Below are 19,684 nucleotides of genomic sequence, written 5' to 3'. Positions count from 1 at the left end.
TAAATCATCTCTCCACCTGTGTTTCAACAAGGGTAAAATCATCATTCTTAAAATCTCTAGATTGGAAACAGTGAAGTTACATAGATGTAAAAGTTTCGAACAAAAAAACAAAAACTATGTGAAATTCTATTCTTGAAACCATAAAAATGTAGATTTAAATGCTGAAACAGCAGAAGATTTAGGTGTAATGGAATTTCTAAAGTATTTCTTGTCACCAATATTCTTTAGTGTGTGCTGTATTTTTCAAAAAATCAAACCGCTGTTTTATGTTGTGGCATAACTGGCAGGTTGTATGCATTGCAGCATCATAAAACAGTGAGTGGTCCTAAGGGATCCTGGCTCTGTGGCTGCATCTAGTTAACTGGCAATGGCTTGTCCTCAGCTGATTTTATGAGTCACGACATAATCTCTAATCCAATGTCTTTATTTTCGTCTGTGTACCCCTTATTTTTCATCCCTTCCCTAATTGCATTGAGCCCCATTTATTTACTTAAATCACTTCAGATGATGTCAGACTTCTGCTCTGCTGTTTCTTAGAAGGTAGAATAAAGCATTTTCTTCATCTGACCTTAGTCTCTTAATGTATATCAAGCATTGTAGCAAACTATTGAAATGTATTAGAGGTTAAAGTGAGCTGATTCACAATTAGTTATCGATACTCAGCCTCCAGTTTTTGTTTTCTGTTAGAACAAATACGGTGATAAATTCTTTGGTCTATCAACCAGCTGTTCAATTTAAATGTGATTTAATTAGAAATAGAGTTTTAATCAACACTGTGTTTTTGTGTAAGTTCATGTTGCTTATTCACATACTTTTTAAAGACATGAGTTCATGTTATTGAACAGAGTTTATAATTCAGAAATGAGCACAGTCCCTGAGGCTGGAGGTTTGCGTAGACGCATGCAAGCGTCTACGCAGAGAGTGCTAATTATGTAGGTTTCAGGGCTAATTGTAGATTACATCCAGTACCAACACTGCATCTAAATACACACACACATCTGCCCATTTATGTATAGAACAATTCAAAAGCCTTTCCTCACAGTGTAAACCCTCTTTTGACCTTCAACGCAGCACTGGACTCGCAGAGCTCAGGATAGTTCATAGATCTAATGTCACTGGCAATCTATTTCTTACATGGTCACCAATTCTAATTGCTGATTATAAATGACCTTTGCCTATCCATTTTACCATCTGTCTATATTTCCCCAACAGTACAAGGGTTTTGCGCTGGATTGGCTATTTAGAAGTGTCATCTGACCTCTGACCTTTTGCCACTAGAGCAGAAAGGTTAAAGCTATATGATGCAAGATGTCACAGACACATGGATATATGCTGTAGCCCACAGCGTGCGTTTATTAACTGGCTTAGCCTTTGCTGTCAGATTTCTTACACCTCTTATCAATATAGATTTTTGTGATGGCTTAAACCAATAAACAACTGAATGTGGGCGGACTCGTATTTCTCTGTTTGAAAACACAAACACGGGAATCCCTTGACAATGTCACATTGACTTTTTATTGAACCGGGAGCTCAAAGCATTGTTTGCCATTGTTTGTGTGTACGTTTGTGCACACACCTCTTTGTATACATTTTCTGTTTTGTGTTTATAGAGGGTACCGCTTATGTCACTTGTTCATGTGATATTCCTCCACTCCGCTGAGTGCACAATGGAAACACAGTAGGCTGCTAAGAATGGGGGAGGAAAAAAAGAATGATTGTGATGAAATGCACATGCAGTGTACCAGCTTTTCCACCAGTTAACCATTTTCCTGCATATCTCCTGTGCTCTTTCTCCACTGTTTAGCCCTGTACAGAAGTATTGTTCCTGGATATCTTCCACAACTACAGCCAGACACTGACACCGGTGCTACTGGAAATGGTTCAGAATCTCCAGGGTCAGTTAAATGTCAATAAAAAATGTATTGTGTGTTAAAAGCACAGTCGGCTCCCTTTTCAGCAAACCCTTTCACTACAAGGAAAACATGCATTTCAGTTTATTATTCACACCTGGCTAAAAGTATTGTTCTGCAGAGTAATTCAGTTTTTGTTGAAGCTGTTTAGATTCAATTTTATGGCCATTTTGGAGGCTGTTTGTGGAGCTTTTGGAATTATTTTGTCAGTCTAATATCAGTCTATCCCAATGATATCATAAAGTTGCTTCTATCTCACCTGTGATTTTTGTTATTGTTTTCTAAATTGGCTTATAAACCTTATGCAAAGTACTTTGAATTGCCTTTGTTTGTGAAAGCTGCGCCACAGACTGCACATACAGTTTGCCTCAGTTTCCTGTAACACAAAACTGACCTGCAATGTCTTCTTCATCATCTATATTTCTAGTCTTGAAATTAGGCTTTGCCCGAGAGTATGCGATACATATTTAATATTTAAAAAAAAACAAGCAAAGCATGTAGCATTTGTTCATATTGAAGAATGTGCATCATGCAATCTATATACTTGACAGCACCTTCAATTTCCCTTGTGAAGGACTTCACCATTACAACCACTCTCAACTCCCTAGTCAGTCAAGTACAGACACACATCACTCAAGTAGAACTTTAGTGGGATGTGTCTATAGGTGGGCGTTGTACGTTATAAAAGTTTTACTCTACACTAGCTGTGGTCCTCTGATGGCACTGGAGTGTAGTTATTGTTCTGTGAGTGAATTAGCGACGTCGTTGCTCAAACGGGCAGATTACACTTTCTGCCTCGAGCCTGTCACGATGGGTTCCGCTGGAGCAAAGAAGATGCCAGATTGGGTAATACTATGGTTGAAGGGAGGCAGCTATTGATTTTTGAGTTCACAACGCTGACTAATAGAGGGGAAGACAGACCAGTGAGTTAACTGAGACAACACTGATACTGTGAAGACCTCTTTTAAGTTGCAGCTGTCCAATTATGCGGTCACTGGGTCCATTAAATTTGGAAGTCTTTTGTTATCTTTGAAATTTCATTCAAGTGCATGCATATTGCAATAACATTTATCTTTATGAATGCAGTTTGTTATATCAAGTTTATGTATCTGTTGTAGGTCCAACCAGTGTGGAAGACCCTGTTCAGTTGCTAATGAAGGATGCAGGTAAGTCACACAAGCTCTTAGCATTTGATCTGGGTGATCTGATCATAAAAATGAAAATTGTATCCATAGATTCCCATTTTGTTGAATTGTTTTTAATGTGATCAGTTCCTGCTATGCTACTCCCTCATCGTGTTTTTGCCCTCTTTTATCTTTCCTATTTCCTCCTTGTTCCTCTCTCTTCCTCCTTTTAGTATTTATAACTCTCTGGCAGGTCAGGGCTGCCACACGGTTGGTTTTATGGCCTACACGAGTAAATCACAGACAGTTTGGATTGCCTGCTAAGAGGGCTTCTGTTAAAGCTGGATGCCAGTAGAGAGCTCAGCAGTCTGTTGACAGTGTTGATAAAACAGCAGACATCACTGGATGATGAAGCTGTGCTGTGGTAGCGGGAGTGGCTGATAATTCTGGCTGTGAGAGCTGGTTGAAGAGCCAAAGGGGGCGCTTGATAACAGCAGGTGCTGATTTTTCCCTTGAAGAAAATAAAGATACGTCAATAATTATGATAGTTCTAATGCAACTATAGACCAAACCCAAAAAAAAAAAAACGGTAAGAAGAGGGTCTAGTGTTTTTTTGTGCCCCCGAACCAAAATTATATGTGTGAGTTTGCTTTGCTTTTTTATGCTATAAACACATTTTTCATATGTAATATGAAAAACTCATATTTGCTGCAAAATCAAGACCATATGCTTTGATTATTTCAATAGCTGATAAACACTCCTAACTGGCATTCAACCAAGTTTTAGCTGTGATTTCCTATATTTCTTGCAGCCCCTGCATCAGTCCCACATTTGTCATTTTAATGCAGCACTGATAGCGGCATTAAATATTGTACATTAGAAATGAGTAAGTATATAATGCTGCACTCTTGCCCTTCGAGCCGTCTTTTGTGACCACTAAAATGCAATTGAAAGTTCATGAACATCTCTTTCAGGGGAACCAGAATAATATAGCAGAGCTGTAGAGCAGGAACTAATTATGCTTTGCCTCGAAGGGAAGCTAAGTGATAACAGACATAAGACAACAACACAAATTATGATGATTAAAGTACTTATGAACAATCAATCCACACATTACTGAGTGCTTATTGGCCTCTTAACAGCTAAAGAAAATGTATGTTTCTCTGAGTTTCCAGTTTCCTGTCAGTTATATATATAAATTGTAACTCCTCAAAGCTTTGGTTTTTGGGGCTTTGAACCATCCATCTTTTCTGCCGAGTCCATCCATCCACTCAACTCTCTCTCATGATAAATGAGAGATGATATGTCTGAGAGGCGTTTAGCCGCAGCATAACTTTTGAGATAATTCTGCTGAGACTTGTGCAGTGTTATACATCTCCTTGTAGCTTTCTCTACTCTGGCCTTTCGCTCTCTCAAACAGTCATATATACCCACGCCGAGTGCCAGCCTAGCATAACACTAGAGAAATATAGCAATGGCAAAATGTTTCTCTCCTTTAAGTCTCCCCTCTTTTCTGTCTTTGTTCTTTTCCTCTCATCTATAATATTGTTCTTATACAATCATATTTTTCTATTCTCATATTTTATCAGTTTTTAAGCCCCTCTACTTTTTTTTCCAATTTCTAGACGAAGACCACCTTAGATTCAAAAGAAGAGAGGGAATGTTCTGTGTTAGAGAGGATTACATTAAACGGTCTGGTCGTGCTGTTAAACTTACACTTACTCCCAGAATTGCTGCTCTTTATAAAACATGTCTTTAAAACTTAGAGAAATCCACCCTTTTTCAAGGAATGTATCATTATAAGCAAACACACTGACACATTTTGCGGTATGAGGCTCAAAGTAAAAGGATTGCCACCCAATTGCCATTTTGACTCTAGTGTTAACAGAGACCTGAAATGTCAGGAGCCATAACATAAAAGTGACTTCTTTTTTTTTTTTATCCTGCTGTGTAGCCTTTTGACACCACAAACAGGTGCATTTTTTACAGCCTCATATATTCAACATGGCCCACTCCCTGTCATGGTGTAGAAATCAAGGTGACACAAATTACACCCCTTGAGAAATATGCACTCTGTAGTTCTGTCACTGCTTTGTTGTACTGGAGAGACGAGTTTTGAAGAAGTTAAAGCCACATGAAACATAAAATTCTAAACATTGAAATAAAAACTGAGACGTGATGCATTTTATAGTGTGATTTATTAGACCCTATTAGACCCTGAAACAAGAACATCCAGTAAAATGCAGGAGTTGATGACTTTGGTTTTGGTGTTCTGTGTCTCATTTCGGGACGATAAGAAATAGTTTCTCTTTGATAAAGCTGTTGTATTTCATATAGTAGTAGTCCTATTCTTGTTACTATACTAAATTTTACGTTGGTAATATACAATGACGTTTTTTTGACTTGTGTTGTGATTGTTTTGTCCACAGTTTACAATGCAGTGGGACTGGCAGCCTATGAGCTGTTTGACAATGTGGACTTTGACCAGTGGTTCAAGAATCAGCTTCTTGGAGAGCTGCAAGTCAACCATCACAGGTATTGCTGCAAGGGTTGCATTTCCTTTGAAACATTCACACATTTTTCAGTATGCGTATTTCATTTCTAACGAATTTTTTAAGTATTGGTTTATACCAATCAAATTAACCAGCTCTAGCTGGACAAACAGAGAGTGAGAGTTGGACTGCATCAGATTGCCTTCTGAAAGTGTTAATACTGCAAAGCATTAGTGTCACATTTTGCTTAAAAATGTCATTTACTCTTGAAACCATAGTTGATAAACTAAGACTGTGGTTTGTTTTACTGTGTGTGAGCTCACTTGTAGACATAAGTGGTGTCTGATCCATTCCGTAGTTAGAATTCCTTACTTTGTAACTCAAGCTAATTGACTATTAACCTCTGCCTAGCTATTGATCACAGTCAACAGCGCAGTCAATGGATGCCAAAAGGCTAATAATCAGCCAGCAGATTTAAGTCAATGTCTGTCATGGTCACATTAACAACTACTGCTTTCATTCACTCCATCACTCTACAAGCAGCAATTAAATGTGTTGTTTAAGTAGAAAAACAGTAAAGAAAACTCTACTAAGGTTGGTCACCTCTCCTTACTATCGTCATGTTATAAATGAAATATGACTCCTGCAACTTTGTGCTTTGAATCCGCCGCTGGTGCGGCTGCTGCATGGAGCAGACACTTTTAGTTTATAATTATAGCGTCCTTCGTCTAACCAAGCATTGACTGATAGAAAACAAAATGCAACAGCATGAGCAATGGGGAGGTAATGTATTCGGTGTATCCCTGAACACTAATACCAACTACCACTGCAAGCATAAACTTTACAAAACTCAAACTCCACACAGTCAGATGCAGTGAAAATAAACAGAGAGCTGATGGATGAATGCATTTTAAAATTGATGGGAGAGTGGCCAGAGGCGAAGTGGTGAGAGTGATATGAAGAACAAAGGAAGTGCCCTGCGCACACAGACCCCAAGACAATCAAAACAAAAAGCCTGCAGCACTCAAAAGGTCGGTCTCTTAGGTTAGTGCTGACGTCAGAATGCCGGCGTTCTGATGTCACTGTGGCCCCTCTTCCATACAGTGCAGGTGTGAATAACCCCTCAACGTTGTACCAGAGTCCTTTTATTACTTTTTTCAAAGGTTCAGTTCACCTCCACTGTACGTGACTCCTGTTTTCCTTTTGACATTCAAAGTTTTACTTAATTTCTTTGTATTTAAACAAACTCAATTTATTGAGACAATGATTAAGGATTCCAGTCATGCCTCATCCTTGGAGTGCATGAATAGAACATCCTGGGAAATAAAAATGAGAGTACTACACAGGGATGTAGCGACATGCCAAATGTGGGGCTTTCTTGGTTTGTTATGCGTATACACGCACACATACACACATGTATATACATTTGCATCTATTAACTCCCCCAGCAACAGAAGAAAATAATAAAAATGGAAATGAATACAATGAAAGTAAAAAAAGTTAGATAAAAACAAACCAATAAAACTAGCCAAGACTCGATGTCAGGTCATTCTGTTTTTTCATTTCTCTTGTTCTGCTTCTTCTACTTCTTGTTCTTGTTTTGCTTCTTGTTCTTTTGTATCTGCTTCTTTGTCTTCTTCAGTCAGAGTTTCTTTTTAACTTTTTAACCTCTTATCCTAAACTCTACCCAAAAAATTAAGAAATATGTACTTGTGGATTTGTTTTGAATTGAAATACATTTGGTGTGTTAATAGCAAAAGAAAAATGCCACCCAGTGCAGAGCTCTGGCTCCAGACATAACTGTTTGTCAGCCTGTGGCCATACAGCTAATAGATATTAGCAGGATAAATACATGGTTGGTTTAGTCTCCAGTGATGTTGTTGATCATGAATAGATAAGTCCAGCCTTATCCTTAAACTGCCAAAGAATGTCTTTTAAAAGACAACAAAGAGGTCCTTAGCTGATAACCTGTTGCCTTCTGCTAAGAGGATTTTGTTTTACTTTAGTAAAGCCATGGTCAGTTATATAAATGACAGCAGATAAACTTTTCAACTCTTTGATTTCTCACTGCTCACCCACAGTCTTTTGAAGAGGCTTCTGTAAGGAGAATATAGATGTAAAAGCATGGGTGCTTTTTGATGAAGTCCATCACTGAGTGGAGTTCCTTTTTTTGAAGCAATCAGGGGCTTGTGCTTGTTTTTTTCCCTTGTGTATGTGTTTCTGCGTGCATATGTTTGTAGGCTAGATTCAAACGTGTACTTGTCTACAAGTCAGTTTGTCATCATGTTTTACATCTTGTCACAGTTCTATATATCATTCTGTACACCCCAGGCACAAGAATATACTTCCTCTGATGTTTGAAAAAAATACTTTCATGTAAAGTTAAGACTACCCTTGTCCCTCTCATGACCCTGTCTATATAGACAGTATGTATGTCATCTAAAACAAATTATTTTAAAGTGCCATTTTTTTTTCAGCACAGCCACAGCACTGTAACACCCCATTTCCCCTCCATGTGCTGCAGTCTGTATACTTAAATTATCTGTATGCGTTGCAGTTCTATTTCATTTGCTGGGGAGATTTCTAAATCCCTTTTCTACAGTGTGCCTGACCTCGTTTTAAAGAGCTGAACAGGGGGACCTGTATAGTGATTTGGTATCAAAGCTGACCATGCAAGCATCAGTGCTTAGCACAACTGCTTAAGGTTTATAGGTGGATGTTATTTTTACTGATGCCACTTTCGAGTTCATTCTAAAAGGTGTTCAGGTGGATTGAAGTCAGGGAATTGTGGGACCGTTAACTGTTATATTGTAGACTTGTGCCTGCTGACTTATCTCTGCTTTGGTCCAGTGCTTTATACTGGTACAGTTATAAAAATGCCACAAATGTTCAGTCTTCATATCAGCCTTCCTTGCACACAACAATGTTTATCAACAATACTTTCCGCTTGATAACACTTACACAAAGTCAATGTGTTTTTAAATCTAATTGCTAATATGTTTTAATTATTGAAAGGAGAGAAAAAAAGTCTTGTGGAGGAAATATCAGCAATGCTGGCCAGTGGGGCATGTCAAGGTCTTTGTTTGATTGACAGAAGCTGGTAGGTTGCCAGTGCCATGATTACACCAAAGGGAAAGGGAGCCAAAGCAAAATAAACTTGCACTGTACCCTATACTCCATGGGCAGACAGTGTGTTGTTAGTGATATTGAAAATTAAGGTTAGCAAGCAATCAACAACAAATATGTGTATGTATTTTTTCTTTGTGTGTTTTGCATTTTTGAGTATGCTGGGGTGAAGCCCTGGTCCAAATTCTATCTAAATTCCACCTTTTGGTTGTTTGTCCATTATCTCTTTATGTTATTGAAGAGATTTTTGCAATATTTCTTAGCTAATGTAGGCATTTTGCTGGAGCCACTCTTTTGCATTTTTGCTGTTTGCACATACGAAAGGTGAGCAGATACTGTGAGATCACAAGCTGTTATAGAATTTGTTTTTCTATATAAAAGTATAGAAAACCAGTGATAAAAGGAAACTACAACTTCACTGTATAGTTTCTGTATAACATTTAATCTAACAGTGGGGACAGAGGCTGTCAGTGTGTTCATTTATGAGCATGAAACCGGACGGGTTGGCTAAAACAAAAGTGACATGCCTGAAATGTTTTCCCAACTTAGAAGTATCTCAGGGCAATACCTATTTTGACATCTGCCAGAATCCATTCTACGAGCAGATTTTCTGTCCGACATGCTCGCCTAGTGCATATTTGTCGCTGTTACCAGAGCATTCCCAGATCAAGTTGCACTGCCTGCCTTCTTGGTTTGTGGAGTGTTTGATACAGCTATATTACCTGGAACTTGATCCACATCACAAAGAGCGATGAAATACTAAACATCAGCAATATGCTTAGCAGGATATGTACATTTAAAAAGAGTTTAAAAGTAAATACTTTTCTTCTTGAGAAACCTGTGTAATTTAAAGCTGCGAAATTAGTTTTGTCCTCAACAGTCTCTGTTGTGTGGACTAGAGATTTGCATCCACCTGCTCCCACACCTGCAGGATTTTCTGCTTCCTCTCAGCCCACAATTTGTCTTAGTCACTATGTTGTTTCCCTGTGGTGGGGTGTCATTTTAATTTTATTGATCCTGATGAACATAAATCCTGTTTCTGAATCAATTCCTGGGGCATTTTTTGTGATATTCTTCGGTGTTGCAAGAGCTCACCAGCAATCAGGAAATGTTACAATGGGTGGAAAGGTTTATATATTGAATTCTGTTTTACCCAAGCTTGGTGGTCCCAGACTTGCAAAAATACTATTTTTCAGCATTGCATTTTTGTCTGAGTGTGATATGTTATGACATGCAAACATATGGCTATGCTACATACACTGCAAATGTGCATCACAATGCAGTGACTGTTCATGTCTCCATTCAGCCTTAGGGAGAATAACAAAGAAGATGAAAGGAAGCATCATCTGCTGTGGGTCTTGTTGAAGGCCCACAGCAGGCTGTCCTGCCACACACCTCAGACCTCTGTTTTAGAAGAGACAATGAGACAATAAAATGGACTAATGTAAGTCCAGATGGGGAGCCAGGTGCTCCACATGACATCAACTGTCTGTGGACCTTCAATGTTGACAGGCTGGTTGATGAACTGTCCCTAAGGATAGGGACTTGCTTGTGACTTGACTGATTCAAATTGTCTCTGATCAGTATGATGACGTTTAGAGTTACGGAATTCCTTGTACCAACTCGTGTTTGTTTCTTTAAGTAACCTGCAGTTTACACCATTGCCACTTAAAATTCAGTGTTTTTGTTGGCTGGAAGCTGTCAATTGATGCTCCAAGTGTTTGCTTACAGTTCTAAATTCATGCTTTTTATTATAAGTAATCTGTTGATTAGGAAAGCAACGCTGAGGCAGCTATTTGAACAACCACCAACACTACAAAACAAAGGGGCATTTTTGTGAATCTGGACATCTAAATCAACTAACAGTAAGAGGAGCTGTGGTGGAACAGAGTTTTCAAAGCCATTACTCTGAGCCCAATGGCTATTTAGCAAGATCTTAACTAGCAATGCAAAACCAAGACATTCTCAGGCTTAAGAGCTATTTTTACTGATGTTTAAAATAAGTATCATGATTGCTTACATAAGCATCCAATCTATGAAACTTAATTTGACGGTTAGCTGTGATATGGGCAGGATAGTACATCATAGTGGCAAATTATCCTCCACTTCCCATCTGGTGATTCTAAGCATTTGCGTCATCCATTACAGTCATAGAATAGAACATTTGTTTAGTGTTATCCCTTACTGTACGTGCAAAAGCCATGTATGTGTTAACTTATATGCTCACAGGTTTGGTAAACTTTTTCTATTGGGCTTCGATAGTGTCATTAAGCTTCTTTATGGTTTAACAGATTTAAGACGGGCTCCGCGTAAATATGTCTTTATTACACAATATGAAGCAGCAGCAGTCTAAATATTAAAAACCATATCTGTCAGCAGAACTACTGTGGCTGACTTGCATCTCTGGCTTATCCTCGGGCTATCGGTAAATAAGTAAGTAACTTCCAAAAAAAGAGTTCCTTGTCACTTAGTCTTGTGCACTAACAGGAACACACAGTTGGATTCTGACTTGCTGTCAGGCTCCTCTGTCTCAAACAAAACAGTTGTCTTACCTGTAATGACAACAAGTCGTCTTTGTGCACACATACACATGTACTCATACAAAATACATGACTCCAACTTGGACACAGGCACACACTCCCAATATCAACAGGCCCCAGGTATGCTCTCACTGCACACAGTTTGAGCATACTTGGAAGAATCAGAATGGAATTATTTGCGTTCAGTTACTTGCATTTGGTCATGAGTTATTAATTTGAAGGTAATTGAAGTTACTAGCTAATCGCGTGACACCATAAAAAAGCCATTTTCTCTCATCCGACTGCAATAAATTGATCAGAAGGACACAGAAATAACATCATAATGCCACCTTGTAAAAAGCCTAAATTCATGCTTCGTCAGGTCTGTTGGCCTGATGACAGGTAAATAACTTTTAAAAAGCCTTTTCCCTGAATGGAGAGCTAGACCGTGCTGACATGACTTACCAAGTAGCCTGACCTTCTCGTTCACTTCCCTTCACGGCAGCTCCTTATTTATTCTGTCTCCGCATGAGTAGATGTGTAATCATACAGCTCTGAGTGATTATTATCCTCTCCTCCATTGTTGTTCATGTTCAGAGTCCGGACATCATCTGCGTGAATGACATGATGTCAATGCGAACATAAATGCCAATAGGCTTTCGCGACATGGTGTTACGCAAAAATTGTGCTTGACTTTAATATTTTCAGCTCACACGATTATTGCTTGACACAATTTTCGTCATTCACTGCGCTCTGAGCGTCTTATCATTGACTTTGTATGTAATCTAGTCGCGTGAATAATTTGAGTCACGTTTGGTCTGAACACAGTATAAGATTGCTGTATGCTGACAGGGTCTGACAGTGAAATGGTAGAACATACTCTGTACACAAACACTCTGGCATTTTGACATTGTCTTTTGTGGCTTGACCTTTTGTGAGGAGTTTTGACAGAAAAGCTGGTTCCTTCCCTGGGTGGCCAATGGATACTGTAAAATGTGCTTTGGTCATCTAATTTTCCCTCATTTTCTGGCACCAGGGATGGATTAATGTTGGCTCTATACTCTGAACACATTTTAAAGTGTTTATAAACAAAGAGATGCACCAACTCTGTCTTTGATAGCTTGCTATCACGTCTGGCTTCATGAGCTCCCCAGACAATTTGTCAGTGGGTTTTTTCTGGCTTTCCCTCTTACAGTTATGCTAGTGTAAGTGTTTACTACTTTTTCTCTTGTATCTGCTCCCCTTGTAGCTCCCCTTGTGACTCCCAAGATCTTTCACCTGTGGTTGACCTCATTAACACACAAGTGTTGTAGAATCTGCATGAATAACTATACAGTAATTACCACATTACAACAGGTCTCCATCACCTTCTGATCTAAAACAAAGATCCTACTTTAAACTGTCAATTTCCATGCTTTTATACATAAGTGTTATGAGTTATGACCAGGTGATAATATCTACTCTTGAATATCTTGAATACTCTCATTAAAAAACAAACAAACAAATCCTCGGCATTCCCAGCTAGATATTTTACGACACTGGCCTGAAATGGAACAATTTCCATGTGTGTGTGTTAGGACTTATTTGTAGATAATTGGTATTCTGCTTTTCATTTAGTTCATATTTTGCTCACATGGATTTCTCATGTGTTTGCCAGAAGGATGAGAAGGGTTCGCTGACAGCTGCATGGAGGAAGTGGGCTTAGAGTGGATGAGTCATGTCTAACCTTTGACTGACAGACAAATACCCCTGTCTACCTGCCTGTCCATCTGCCTTTTCATCCTTTTCTACCACTTTGCCAGCACACACTGTCACAGCTGTAGCCTGTAGCCTGCATTTGTCAGTCACAGTCATGCACAAATACATCATTCTTATATAGCATGCAGAGTTGGCAACACTAATCTTTGAGTCACTTCAGCAGCTGCCATTATTTCTGACATCATAATCCATATGCTGACATCTGCCATCATTGTTTTTTTGTGCACTCAAGTCAGAACATGCATAAAATCTTAAACATACAGATGTGTAGCAAATTAAAGGAAAACCAACATGAAGTGTACATTAAAAAGGTGTTGGGCAACCACGTACAGCCAGATTAGCTTCTGTGTACCTTGACCAGGGCTCCAGATTAATGCCGCGTATCACTCACGGCAACTTTGTATTGGATTGCAGTGACCCTTCCCTCTAAGAGGACAAGTAGATCCAAACCATGCCAGAAAAAATGGGCATGTGTATAAGAATGATACACGGAAGTGTGCTGTGGATCGACCCTGTTACAACATTGGTGGGACAACAGATAATCATCTGTAATTTGATCATTTATCTTCACCATTTTGTTATCTGAGTGCCAATATTCTGGTGCCAAGCTGTTGTTTGGAGCCCGAATGCAAAGAGAGCTCTGGTAATTTGCCCACAGCCATTGTCCACTAGGACTGCTATTCCTGCTCTATCATGTTTCAACTATCCCATATGTTGCTGCCTTTGTAAAAGCTCTCTGAAAATCAGATTGCTCTGGATGCCTTTGTTTGCCTTTAAAAGTAATTGGATCCTAGTTTATTCTCCTTGCATGCTCCACTGCTTCTGAGTATCTCGGTCCAAGAATGTCTAAGTGCCATCTTGTGCTTTTAAGATGATTAGAATTCAGGTCCAAACGGTGTTTAGCTTAACGTTGATGGTGATGGTAATCTACAGGGTCAGTTTTAATTTACAAGATTCCTTTGGCTAACATTTATTTGAGATCTATTGGGAAAATCAATTAAATCAATTGTACCAAACACAGGAACAAGCTTTTTTGCTTATTTACACAAGCAAACTCTTTTCTTCTTTACTTAGACACCCGTACCCAAACACAGACGGAGAGCACACAGTTTTGTTTGTCTCAGTCCTTAGTCATGCCGTTGTTTAGTATCTTCTGGCTAGTGCCTCAGACTGGTCTCTGGGTCCCTGTGGATTTTTGACAAGAAGCCAACAAGAGTGTCATCCCCCTATCCTTTATCCTCTTGTTTCTCTGTTCCTCCATCCCCTCATTTCTCTCACGGCAGTCCTTACACAGTTTCTGCCTTGATAGAAAAAAGGGCAGATGCTTAGGGACATGTCTCGCCAGCCTGATACAAGTGTTGAAAAATCATCAGGTCCAAACATGTAGTGCCTCACTTTGGGACATGCAGCTCAGTATTTACATCACACACTATTTAGCCCTGATGACAGGTGTTCACAGATCCACTCTTAAGCCTCCTGAACTGCTCATAGACTCTAGGGGCTGCTCAGATAATATCAAACATGTTTGATATTTATAATTTGAAATCTGCATGATTACATTGGTACTTTTCAAGCCAAACATCACCAACCAATGAGTGAGGTATCCTGGAGGAACTGATGGTGCTGCCAAACAATGGTAAACATATTAGTTCTTGCAAAGTAGATCAGATGAACGGTACTTGAGATATGCAAATAACAGACATGCAGAAAGACAGACAGATTCCTTGCTATATAATTATTTCAAAATACTTTCTTAACCTTCTTTTCCATTTTCTCAGTTTGTCCCTTGGATTGTGTTTTGAGACCATTATGTGAAAAACTGACTCAACCGTGGCGACAGCCATGGTCTTCAATATCCTGTGTAACTATCTCTCCGGGGACTTTAATCTGGTGGCGTGCAGATGCACACGGAAATGTGTCCAACCACAGTGTGGGTTGAATTAGACTTGGTCTTTGAGTTGGATATGGGCAATAGACGGACAGCGATATGGGCTCCCTCCCTCAGAGCACACATTTTGCTGCAGTCTCATACGTAAACTACTGATAAAAGCAATTTCAAGATGAGCCATAAGCAATGACAGATTTCATCATTTGAATAGCTGGCAAAGTTGTTTTTAATGGATACCATCACTGTAGCTACATTTTGGAGATAAGCTGGTTGATTTCTCTAAATTGTGAAAGTATTTCTCTGCAAGAATAACTGACTCCTTCCCTCTCCCTCTCCCTCTCCCTCTCCAGGTACAAGTTGATTCGCAGACGAGTCATCTGGCTAATAGGACAGTGGATCTCTGTCAAGTTCAAATCTGACCTTCGACCTTTGCTCTACGAAGTCATCCTGAGCCTCATGCAGGATCCCGACTTGGTGGTAAGACAGCTAAAAACACAAAGTCATTGTTTTTTTCATAAACTGCTTATCGTAGCCGGAGTGCCAGCTTTCCCAGAAAACATTAAATTTCTAATGACTGAGTTGGGATGCAAGTGAAAGTGCACAGTCAGCTACATAAACACAGTTCTCGGCTTAACAGCATGGAACCACGGCTATTATGCTGCCATCCTTCTGCCAAAGTAGTTAGTCAGGGTTTGTGGGAAGGTTTACCATCTGATTTCTCAAAATACTCTGTGTATGTTTTACAGAAGTCATCTTTTAGAATAGCTTTGAATAAAAGGCCAAATCTTTTATTTACTCATTGACATTTTTATTCAGCCACCATGACCTTAATAAACCCCTTTGTGATCCTGTTTGTGGTAAAGTAGGTGTTATTATGCCATAGTCGACCTCAATTCAAATTGCATTTCACCATCCTTGGTTTTCTTGCCTCGTGAGCCATGCACTTGATTGATGTGTTTTCTTTCAACAGAATTTATATAAAGGAATGTGAAAAATCCAGTGCATTATTTATAATGCAATACAGCATAATCTAACCATTAGATTGAACCCTAGTGAGTCAGTGGGTTCAGTCTCTCCGCGTCTAATTGCTTTTCTTATTTCATAATCCATCTTTGTGCGCAGGAACTTTTTAGATGTTTGTTTATTTGCAGGCCTCTTAACGGCAATGCATACCTAATGTGATTATGATATAATTAGGATTAAAATATAATTAAGATAATAATATTTGTAAGGTAGAGCCCACGCAAACATTATGCTCTAATATTAATGTGATGGAAGAAAAAATACATACATTCAGAAGCACACATTATACATGATATGAAATGGTATAGATGGGCTTCCTAATTTTCACATACATACTTCTATGGGACCTAATGCCATCTGTTGCTATGGATGCCAGTTAAATGCAGAAAGCCGCATCTCTCGCATTTAATTATTCGGGCTTTATAGTAAAATGATGAACAGGCACCTCACAATGTATCTAATGAGCATTATGCTTTCACACAGTTTTCTCGCTTTGTATTTCACATTCAGTAGCTCAGTCTTAAAATAATTTTATTTTATATATCTGTAATTATTAGGCATTTTTACTCAATTATGTTCACCATTGGGTTTTTCCTTTTCCCTTTATTTTATCCCCAAATATTATGATTTAGAGATATTGTTGGTTTGACATAACGATGTGTGCCAGCAGGCCACCAAACCATTTTCATAGATATTTTTAATACTTGTAGTGTAAAAAGAAAATCAAAAAAAGAAGAAATTATGAAAAAAATACAGATAATACTGGTAAACCACATACATAAAGTTAGGGAAGGAGATGACAATTCTAAAACAGTTATTTGATTTAGTATCATACTTTTAATAGATAAGATTAGATTGAATACACACAGTTTTTATAATCTAATCTCATGTATTGGAACTCAAGTTTTACCAGTGGAATAATGGCTCTTACAGTTTCAGTTGTTCTGCTCGTTTCAGTTGTCTTTCTTAAATCAAGCTTGTTTTTACATCAATGAGCAGATCACCAATCATAGGTTCCTGATCAATATTGCCTGGGCCTATTAGAGCCTCCTTGGCCAAATTAATTATTGATCATAAACTTTTAATGTCCTAATGGAGAAAACTGTCCCTATCAATCAGTGCAATTGCTTATCGATATTTCTGTTGCTTATTTCTCTGTCTTATTGATTTGCTCCTGTGATTGTGTGTCAGCTCAGCCACTTAGGCTTGCTTTATTGTCTTATTTTAAATGGTAGAGGGGTATCTTCAGTAATGTAGTCTAATTAGAAAACTGTAGAGTGGGTAGAATTGTTGTTTTATTAAAATTGTAATTTAACTGCATGCGGGCTAAATTGGTTACAGTTAATGGGACTGTGTATGACAGTTTATAACAGGGTGTTATTTGAACTAAAACTGGGGTTTTAATTTGTCTTGATTTATAAGGAGATCCATAGTTTGTGTAAGAGAGAACATCTTTTCATTACACTATGACAGCTGGATTGATTTTGATTTACTGTATTTCATTTTCTGATGTCTTATCCACTTTTGTAACCGTCCCCAACCCCATCTCCACATTCTTTTTTAATCATCAGTCTTTTAAACATATTTCACTTAAACATCAGTGACTCACCAAAATTCCTTTCCCTAATCCCTAATGGTCTTGAAGGTAATAACCTGTGAAGATCATAGCAGAGCCTGGCACCTTAATAATGGAGGTGCAGTCATCTTGCCTCATTAAATTAGACTTAGGTGTTTTGTGTGTCTGCCTTAAGCAACAAATAGGCTTAAAGGGAGTTATGAGCTTGTTAATATAACTGATGGACAAGCCTGTGCCTTAAACGTGATTAGTGAAATCTTATAAAAAATCCTTAAGTGGCTGAAATTAGTGTCTTATGCTCTTTCTTCCTGAGGAGCCTGACTGCTGCATTTTGTGTTAATTAAAGTTTGTTGAGGGTTTTGCTGGGCAGATAAGGAATGGCAGGTGCAAGCCAGACTCATTATACATGCGTTTGTTGTTATCAAATGTCTTAATATATCTATCTTTATTGTGCCTTTTGAGAAATGCATTTGTCGACAATGAATGTACAATTTTATGGCAATCATACACCCTATGGAAGCTTTGCATGTTCGAAACAAAGACACAAAGACGTGCCTGCACACACATCAAAAGTTCTTTGGCATCTATAAATAACACTCATGATCTGAATCCACATTTCCTCTAATATGTTCTCCTCTACAACTGCACTCTCCACTGACGGTTACTCACAGACTCTGAGTGAGTGCTAAAAATAATCTTGGTGGCAAGTTTAACTCCTTCTGTCTTTTGGCCCAGTGGGAGGTAAAAATGTTTTCCCAAATATGTTGTTAAATCAGCTTTAACGATATCAAGCTGTAATGTTTCAGTCAGCAGTTTGTCCCATTTCCTCTCACTTTTCCCTCGACTGCTGGAAGCCTTTATACCTTTGTTAAGTATGTATTTGTGCCTCATGATTATAATCCGACTCCGACTCTTGAGAAATCATGTTTCTGGTTACTGTACAGTACATGCATTGTTATGAGAGACATTTTTTTTAACTATAAATTACTACTGTAATCAAAAGATCATAGCCTGAGACAAAGTTTATCACATTTGCTTGTGCCAAACATACATAATTGTCATTGTTGTGACTCTTACAATCTCTGAAAAATGATAACTTAAATTTAACACACAGGTAAATTCCAACAAATTATTTCTTTGTTTTCCAAAAAGCTTATTATAAGATAGCTCTCTTTCAAGTGGTTCTGGTGATAAAATAGCTGTAGCTATAATTGTGCAAACTATTGTTGATTATCTGCTTCTTCTAATTTCTAGATAATGCTTGTTTACTGCCTTTGTGGTTGGTGTCTATGAGGCCATAATAAAACTTTGACCCACTCCTGGGCTCTAATAGCTGATGCCATCTGTATTACATTTAACTGAAGTAATAACCACTGGGGCGCTGGTTGAATTATTTTCCTGAAGGAAGAGCACGGTGCATCTATATTCCTAGACATAGTTGCATACATCAGTTTGTAATCCACTGGCATATCAATTTTTTGGGATCTGCTTTTGCTTTTTAACAGAGTTGTTGCCAATTTTTAAGCTTTTCTTTGGGTTGTTTTCATTCAGTGAGATGGTTCAATGTAATTTTCACTGATTAAACTTAATCACTGATGGAAAATTAGTCTGAACCTGCTGTTTTTCAGTATTCCTCAAAGACGGTGTGAGACTGAATGATAAGGGGAAGCAAATGTATTTGACTGAATCTTTGTCAGGCCGTGTGTGCATGCTATGAGACCCGCCCGAGTACTTCATTAAGCAGTCTATTATCTTCTACGTTTTGCTGTGGAATTGAAATGCATTTTCTCTCATTAGTGTCTGAATTGCCAACAAGGCCAGTGCTGATGGCAACTGATGGGCTTCGTTCATCATAAGTCTCCTTTTGTTGCTGGTTAATGTATGCAGCATTACTGAAACATTATTCTGTATTTTATGATCTTGGAGACACAAGGGGAACATTTGCACATCTCTAAATCCAACTGTGTCTCAAATTGAACTTAAAGCAATTTCACATATTGAATGTAGATTTTACAGTAGTCTTGCTCCACTTCATGTGAGGACGAGTGTTTGAAATTCTTATGAATGGAGGACGATTAAGAAAATTTGTCAGTTTGGATCTATTTGATGGATTCATAGATATGTTGAAATATTGTTTTTTCTCTTCTTTCTGAATGAATTCTGAATGACTTTGCCTTGGAGAGAAGATAAAGCTGGTTGAGAGGATTGTTACCAAACCCATAGCCTGTAAAGTTTTTAGATGTGAGAGTCTTACACAAATTGAAACAT

General features: G+C 38.4%; 1 protein-coding gene across 2 annotated transcripts in view; it reads left to right on the top strand.

Moving 5' to 3' along the window:
* ipo11 (importin 11) overlaps window positions 1-19,684 on the top strand; it is a 114,859-nt gene that overhangs the window by 32,639 nt on the left and 62,536 nt on the right. For both annotated transcript variants that reach the window (XM_030417392.1, XM_030417391.1), the window contains exons 13-16: window positions 1,805-1,895; window positions 3,029-3,076; window positions 5,464-5,569; window positions 15,168-15,294. In XM_030417392.1, coding sequence (XP_030273252.1) covers window positions 1,805-1,895; window positions 3,029-3,076; window positions 5,464-5,569; window positions 15,168-15,294 — 372 coding nt within the window. The remainder of the gene's footprint in view (window positions 1-1,804; window positions 1,896-3,028; window positions 3,077-5,463; window positions 5,570-15,167; window positions 15,295-19,684) is intronic.

This window comes from Sparus aurata, chromosome 5, assembly GCF_900880675.1.
Source record: "Sparus aurata chromosome 5, fSpaAur1.1, whole genome shotgun sequence".
Lineage (NCBI taxonomy): Eukaryota > Metazoa > Chordata > Actinopteri > Spariformes > Sparidae > Sparus > Sparus aurata.
This window is presented reverse-complemented; position numbering and strand designations above follow the sequence as displayed.